The following is an 8,280-nucleotide window of genomic DNA, read 5'->3' as shown; positions in this document are numbered from 1 at the left end:
ATGGATTGGATGGCATATAAGCACCACAGTGTACTAATGGTGGCGTCCCATCACGAGCTTTCCGTATGGGGTGGGCTACCTAAGTTTCGGACCATCCTGAATTTTGGGTTCCATAGTGACTATCAGGCAGCCGACATGATGGATGGGGGGGATCTCATGCTTCCCACCCACCACCCACATAATGCTCCGTTAGCTGCAGGTGCGTACCCAGTATTCTTCGGCAAGTTGCACTAGCTCGGTTCCAAAAAAAAAAAATATCCTCTTGAGAGCATTTCACATCTGAGGTTTGGAGCTGTACACCAGCCGAACTGAGTCGAGCTTGGCTCAGCCAGCAGGTTACCCAACTTGAACTCAGCTCAACTTGGTCCTCAAGCCTGACTGGCCAGCTTGCCTCAGTCAGCAGCTCGAGCCAGCTTGAGCCAAGTTTGAGCTCCTTATGAGTTGAGTTTGAGCTTACTAGGTGAGTTCAAATTTAAAATTTAGGATTTTTAATGTATATAATATATATAATATATTATTATATAATTTATTTAAATATGAATATCTACAAAATATTTATATCAAGTGAACCCCATCCAAATCGAATCAATTCAAACTGAGTCAAGTTATGAGACGATTCAAGCTCGGACTCGGCTCGAAATTTTTTCGAGCTAAAAAAATTAGCTCGACTAGGCTTGAACCCAGTTTTGAGCCAAGTAGAATTGAGCTTTTCCGAGTTGAGTCGAGCAAGTTAACTGAGTTAACTCGGTTTGTGTACAGCTCTACTCAGGTTTCAGGGACAATAAACAGATTTCGAGATCAAGATTGCTCTCTCTCTCGAGATATATATATATATATATATAGAGAGAGAGAGAGAGAGAGAGAGAGAGAGAGAGAGAGAGAGAGAGAGAGAGAGAGCAAAACATGGACATGTAAAACAAACATGGAATCCTTGAGAAATGGAACATTACGGGCACCAACAATAATTATGTTGCCGGATTTAGAGCATAATTTTCCATAGAACTACTAAAAGGTCAACAATCAAATAGTGAGAGTTGTCTCTTGTAACCTCATATATCTGCATTTAACAAGTTTTTTTTTAAAGAAATCGATATCCACATTTTTAAGGAAAAAGGTGGAAATAGAAACAAATTTCATAGCCACTTTTCTCTCCCCTACTTTTTCTTTTCTTTTCTTTTCCAAAGTTCAAAGTTTTTACAATTTTTGTTAAGAAACCTTTAAACTACATTATCTTTACAGCATTGCTTGATTTAGCAAAACACTTATCACTTACAAAAGAGTTATTGGCAAATCTTCTTTCATCACCAATCACCATCACCATATCATATAGTTTTGTCCCAGCTATTTGGAGACAGGCTAGACAAATCCTGCTTCATCAACCTAGTAAAGCTTCTTTATGAAACTTTATTAAAAGATGATAGCAATAGAAAAAAGACGTCAATGTAATTAATTGCAGCACCTAGCTAGCTATGTTGTCTCTCTAAAAGTTATGATATAAGATTACATTGTCCACTATCTGGGGAAGGATGTAAATGGAAATTGCACCTTATTCATATGCGCCAACTTGATTCAAAGAGTATGTACTATGGAAAGTTTGTAGACCCCACTCTTCATTAAGTGGAATACAGAAAGTAAATAGTAACTTCCAAATGCACCCTTAAAGAAGAAACATGATTCAAAATTTTCTATTAATAAAATATTTCCCAAATAAGATCCCACATATTTCCATTTGTTGATCACAAAATTTAAAAAATCAATGTACATTTCCATGAAGAAGAATGGAGAACAATCTCAGCTCCCCATGATTCAAAAAGCTTCACAAACAGTGAAAGTTGCATCATTTGCAAGCAATACTGTTGATGATGAAGAAAAAATACCCAAGAACCATTTACACGGAAAAAGGCATGCATGCAAATACAACACAAAAAACAAAAAACAAAAAACAAAAAACAAAAAAAAACAAGGTTGCCAGAAAATATCAGCAGCAAAATCAAACAGTCATCAATCCCTCTTTGGCAAGACTATCTCCCTCTTCAGCAAAGGTAAGGCCCATCTCACTTGCAGACCTTGGACATATGAACTCCTCCTGGCAGCAATCGTGTCAGATGGTCCCAGCCCATGTAATGGTGTGATGTCAAGTGGGCAGCCGGACATCAAGCCTCCTCCAAGAAATCATGAGAATATATTTTTCATGTTTGGCAGAACAAGATTTGCAAATCCGACCCTAAATAGATGGGATTAGGCTATAATGATGATGATGATCAATAAATTGGAGAACGATGCAGGGGAACCAGATATGACTCCAGAATTCAAATCTAAGATATGGACATGGATACAGGTAAGCATCAATAACATTTATTTATCTTTATTTTCATACTTCAGGGAAGCTTTTTGCATTTTCCAAAATCTAAGAAACAGCCATGCATACAGGTAATCCATCAATAACATGTTACTACTCCTGCTGCTGCTATATTTTTGGAAAGGTGGTAGGCAAGCATTCATTTTTTTACAATACCTCGGAATTTAGGGACTCCACGGAAAAATACTACTCCAACATTTGTGGTTTTAAAGAAAAATATATGGAATCCATTTTTGTTTTCGAAAATTTTCCACAGACACATGAAGATATCAATGACTCAAAAAGATTTTGATAGATCAATTTTCCAACTGCTTAAAGGGAAAACTGCACTGCAAGCCAAACACAGATTTCCTTATGGAACACTAAGTTTTCCATTTCCTACAGATTCCATGTCTGTTTTCCATATCCACAGAATGGTTCCAACAAAAAGAAAGACCCTAATATTTATCTTTTGTCTTCTTAAGTTTTCCGTATCTCCCAATATGGCAATATCTAAGAGAGAGGAATGGATACAGATAACCCATAAACATGTTATTATCATTTATTTTTGCAACATCAGTAGATGTTCTAGACCATAATCATAAATTTTAGTTTTATTGAAGTCAGTGAAGATGTAATCCCACACAAGCGAGCAACAAAAAGGTGCCCATAAGCTTTTTGATTGGTTCTCATGGGCAGTAGGACCCACACCCCAATCAGAGCGCCTTTTTCTACTTGTTATGCATGCAGTCAAGGAACAACATTTTCATTGGAAGGGCGTGGCGGAAATGAAGATGTTGAGATGGATGAGCGGCAAGACAAGGATAGAATTTGAAATGAATGCACACGGGGGAACTTAGGAGTAGAACCAATAGGCTATGGGGTGTGGGAAAGTAGACTTAGATGGGTTTGGCCATGTCAATGGAGACCAAGAACTGAACCCAGTTGGGAATGAGTTGGCTCAAGTTGAAGGCTGTAAAGGGTAAGACGAAGGCCCAAAAGGACAAGGGTGGAGGTAGTAAGGAAGGGGTAGATGACCCATGGATTAATTGATTATATGGTCCTCGATAGAGTGGAATGGCATAACGTGATTCATATAGCTGACCCCAATTAGTTGGGATAAGGCTTAGATGATGATGATCACAGCGACACACGCATGAGACATCAGCAGGGCTCAATTTTTATTTTTTATTTTTTAACTATTAATATTTACAGATATTTACAATAAGCATCTTTGTGAATTTCTTTTATATTCTCGAGGACAGAAATTTTAAAAACAATAATAATAATAGTAATTACAGTTATTCAAAGTTAAGAAAATAATTATTTTAGTAGCGTTATCCTACAAATACCACCTATCCAGAACCAATACTGTATCGTATTAGTACTAGTAAGTTAAGTACATACAACAGATTGGGTATCTGAGGTTTGGAAGCGCCACACATAGCATAGGCCATCCATATGCCGGCATATATATGAGATCCAACCCATTTATACGGTGGGCCTGATAGTATTTAGATGGACTGGCCTGAAAGCAAGTCGGTTGACTCATAAGGTAGGCCAATGCATGGTAAACAAAAGAATGGGTAAAAAAAAAGTTTCTTGTGGTCCTCCATTTGTTTTGCACACTGTGGCCCGGCTGATGACTGAACCGCCCTGATTGAGGCCATGGTAAATAGTGGGGCCAACCTGATGGATGGCCCTTGTGTTTTCCACAAGAGCAAGCAGGGCACACGTTCTGGGATGAGAAAGAGCTCGGAATGTACATAAGTGGGATTATCTAGACAAGATTATCTACTCGTATTCATTTGATAATTACTCATCCACATTCCAAATTCTATCAATTTTTTCAATACTCTCCAAACAATGTACATTTTCATGAAGACAAATGAAGAACAATCTCATTTCTCCAACATCCAAAAAGCCTCACAAACAGTGGAAACTTGCATCGTTTGCAACCAATGCTGTTAAAGGAATAACCCGAAAACCAGGGAAAAAATGTCAATTCCTTATTCCTGTTCAGAATTGATGATGAACAAAAGAGGCATTATATCAACATCAACCATCAATATGCACAATATACTCGTTTTTCGGTTTCTACAAGTGAGATCCAAACCGTTAGTCTATTGGGATGGTCTCTACTATCAATAGACCATGCCCAAAAAAAACCCCAAAATGGAAGATCTTAACCACCAATTTTGTCTTCAGCCTTTAAACAATTGGACGTCGACCATTGCCAAATTCTCTGCTGAACAGTCTGCTTTTTTAGGCTACTACTAGGAATTTAATGATTTTCGTATTAATAGGATTTTTGGTGGTTGGTCCATCCACAGTGGGACCTAACAGATCAATGGTTCAGATATTGAACCATGGGCTCCACAAGTACAAAGTAAAAATTCTGAGTATATTATGCTTATCTGGGATCTGAGGATAATATGATTCCTCTGATTAAAAATAGCAAATAGCCAATTTATACATGAAAGAAGAAGAATTCAGTAAAAAAAAAAAAAATCCCCAAAAGCCTGAAAGCCATCAGTAGAGTCATCAGTGATTCTCACCAGCGAAATCCGACAGCTGAAAATCCACAATTTAGCAGCAGCAATGCGGGCACCGCACCAACCCGTTCTCATTGCACTCTGGGCACCGTCGCAGCTGCCCTTCATCCTCCACAAATAACTTCCGACTCCCACTGCAATTCACACACGGGACGAACCGGGCGCCTCCGCAGGCATCACACACAACCCCCGGGTCTTGCATTGGGAACCCATCAAGAATCCTCGCCAATTCACCCGCCTCATGGAGCTGCTTGATCTCTTCGGCCCCGCCAATGTGCTTCCCTCTGACGAACACCTGTGGCAAAGACACTGTCTTCTGCCCAATCGCATTCTGTAATTCCCTCCTATATGCAGAGTCCATTGAGATATCCCGCTCGTCGACCGGGACCCGGAACCCGTTAAGTATCGATCGGACGGTGCAGCAGTCCTCGTACGTCCGACGGATCCCACGGAGAGAGGTGAAGTAGAGAACGATCCGGTCGGCGCAGCCCGGGAGCTGAATTGGGTCTTCTTGGGGCGGGGGACGGTTTTCCTTCAACGGTTTGGATGTGACCGAGACAATGGTGGTTGCTCGGCGGAAGGCTGCGATGACGGAAGGGTCCATGTCTGCGAGCAGGGTCTCCTCAGAGAGGTGTTTCCAGAGGGGCTTCGACAGTGGCGTGGGCTGCTGCTTGTTAGGAGAGGAGGAGGAGAAGGGTGGTGTGGTGGAGCCCACCAAGGAGTTGAAAGAACGGTAGACAGGTGGTTGTAGGTGTTTCTTGGGGGAGGAATCATCATCAAGGTCGGCCATGAGTTCCCAAGCATTAATAATGGTGGGTTTGTGATGATCTGGGGATTTGGGAGTGGATGGTGTTGTTGTTGGGGAGGATGAATCTAGGCCGTTGGATTTGGAAGGGGGAAGATGAAGAGAGCCGTAGGTGGTGGAAGTGAGAGAGACGAGATGGTGAGTGTCTCCTTTGTGTAGAGGTGGATGGTGAATGAGAGGTGTTGGGAGAGAGACAGAGCGAGGAACTACCGAAGAAGACGGGTGCTGGTCACGGGAACTGGTGCACCCCATTTGCTGTTATGGTACTCCTTCTCCTTCCTTTCTTCTTTAGAAAGAAAGGAAGCTTTTGCTAATCCTACCAATGTCTGTTGAGAGATAAGATTGCAGGTGTGTGTGAGAGAGAGAGAAAGAGAGAGAGGCGTAGATGGAAAGGAAAGAAAAAAAAGGCAGACAGGAAGAGAGAGGAGTGATTATTCAGAGGAATGCTGGTCGCTTGCTTACACGTGTGATGCATCGTGTCCATTTATCTTGCATGGACTGTTGTGAGAATGCTCTGGAAAAATTACATAGCTGGATACACACTTTCTAAGAAGATCTTAATGAGCTGATGATGATATCAAATCTACACGTGTGGCGCACTTGATATGCTGACCCACTTGAATTTTTTTTGTTTTTGTGGTTAATATAGTACTGTGTAAATGATGAATGGTCTGGATCTGTTTTATTGGTTACGTGTATGCACACGTGATGCGATGTTTCTATGCGTAGCTCACGCGAGCGTGTAACTTAACTTTATTATGGTCGTTTTATGCGCTGGCAGATCATGACTATCCGTACTCATGACAGTAAAAAACAGAAATGCATAGAAGGAAATACCGTTGATCTGGATCGTTAAAATAGTGTTACTTGTTTTGGATAGTCATTACTCCAAAATCTAAAATATTTGTTTGATGAATATGATTTTGAATTTCAACCGTTGAATACTTCCTTTCCTTCAGGCTTCAATTAATGGAAATCTATTGAATATTCATGATTATTAGTTGGTGTATTTTGGGTTGTGGCCCTTGTGGATCATTTTTAGGTGGACCGTCTATGTTAACGGTCTGGATTTTGGATGCATGCGTATGGATGGCCACATTCTACCGCGTATTAATGTTTTTCTCCGAAGGAAAGCGCGTTGGCGGGGCTTTATTAGGAAAAATCCGTTGATTGTCTGGCAATCGTCAATGGTGCTACAATCCATACGGATGCACACAACTATTGTGTGCACATGACCATAAATCGATCGAAACCGTCCAATAGTGGGGAAAAAATTAACCGCATAATCACAATAGAAGAAGATCTTGGATGGTTCTAACTCCTAGAATTACCTGATCTGCCAATCTGTTTTTGAACTTGAACCGTTAAATAATCTCCACTGAGACCGTCCATTTTTCTTGATTCCAATAGACAATTTTCAGCCATAAATTCAGTAAATTTTGTTCAATATATAATGGGACCTACTATTTTTGCGGTTTGGATTGAGGAATCAGATGTATCATTTTGTACGGGTATCTGCATGCGCATGAATATTCATACACTGCAACCGCATCAAAGTAAATCGTCTGCATTAGGCGCCGACGGAAGAAGTCGCGTTGTTTGACGTTGGATTTTGAGCTTTTCCGTTATGTCGCTGCATTTTAACTGGGAAATCTTTATACTCTGGCAGCCTATAATGATTGATACTCAGGCACTCTTGATGTACACGTGGCATACAATGTAATTGTGTCACAATCAATAAATCACATTCATTTAACAATCCTCAACCAAGAATCGTGCTCGCTTGTTTGTTGAAAGAGGCCCGTTGGTTACTTTTAATTTCAACCGTCTAATAAATGTCCACCAAACAACTAGTTTGATTACCAAAGAAGCTTTATTTTTCTTATTTATCACAGATCTAGAAAGGGAATATAATTAGTAAAGTTCAATCGAATTAATTGTATGACACGTGTGCAACTTACCGTGCCTGCGTATCATCCAGGGAAGTGGATTGCCTGTGACCACGGGCAAAGAGATATTCCTGCGTGTAAGGCTGTGGGGCCCACGGAGATGCCCGTGACAAAATCTATCCGTCCATCTGTTTTGAAAGATTACAGGGCAAGATTTAAAAATTAGGCAAATCCAAAACTTATGTGGGCCCTCCAGCTGACAAAAGTTTTGTATCAGAGGATGATATTTGTGATTACAGCTCATCTGATAAGTTCTAGAAAAGTTTCGACCGTAGATCTTTTCGTTCCTACTGTTTCATTGAAGTGGCAGACTTGCATTTTAAATCTGCCTGATTTTAAGATTCTTATCTCGACATGATCTTTCAAAACAAATGGATGGAATGGATTTGTCACTGACATCTTTGTGGCCTCACACAGCCATATATCTCCGTGTCCTTGTCACACAGTCCACTGTCATTATCCGCTGCCTGAGAATCAAAGTTTTCCTGAAAGTGAATTGCGTGTTGTGCCAAGCACCACCGTCCACCTCAGTGGTGGGTTGATGTCATCAAGTTTTGTGGCCCGAACATGATGTATATGTTAAATCCAAACCTTCCCTTCATTTAAATAGATCATTTTAAGGTATCATTCGAA

At 40.5% G+C, this 8,280-nt stretch overlaps 1 protein-coding gene across 4 annotated transcripts; it reads right to left on the bottom strand.

Moving 5' to 3' along the window:
* Positions 1–1,657: 1,657 nt before the first annotated feature.
* Positions 1,658–6,109, bottom strand: LOC131250742 (uncharacterized protein At3g28850). Of its 4 annotated transcripts, none has more exons than XM_058251021.1 (2): positions 4,897–6,109; positions 1,658–4,302 (listed from the first exon to the last, which is right to left on the bottom strand). In XM_058251021.1, exon 1 carries the CDS (start codon positions 5,948–5,950, stop codon positions 4,928–4,930), a length of 1,023 nt encoding a protein of 340 aa, XP_058107004.1. In that variant the 5' UTR covers positions 5,951–6,109; the 3' UTR covers positions 1,658–4,302; positions 4,897–4,927. The 4 variants fall into 4 exon arrangements, with proteins under 4 accessions (XP_058107004.1, XP_058107006.1, XP_058107003.1 ...); XM_058251023.1 differs by having other exon boundaries at positions 1,658–2,243; XM_058251020.1 differs by having other exon boundaries at positions 1,658–2,224; positions 4,897–6,108.
* Between the last annotated feature and the right edge of the window lie 2,171 nt (positions 6,110–8,280).

This window comes from Magnolia sinica, chromosome 7 (genome assembly GCF_029962835.1).
Source record: "Magnolia sinica isolate HGM2019 chromosome 7, MsV1, whole genome shotgun sequence".
Lineage (NCBI taxonomy): Eukaryota > Viridiplantae > Streptophyta > Magnoliopsida > Magnoliales > Magnoliaceae > Magnolia > Magnolia sinica.
The sequence above is the reverse complement of the archived record's forward strand: the minus strand, read 5'-3'. Positions and strand labels throughout refer to the sequence as shown.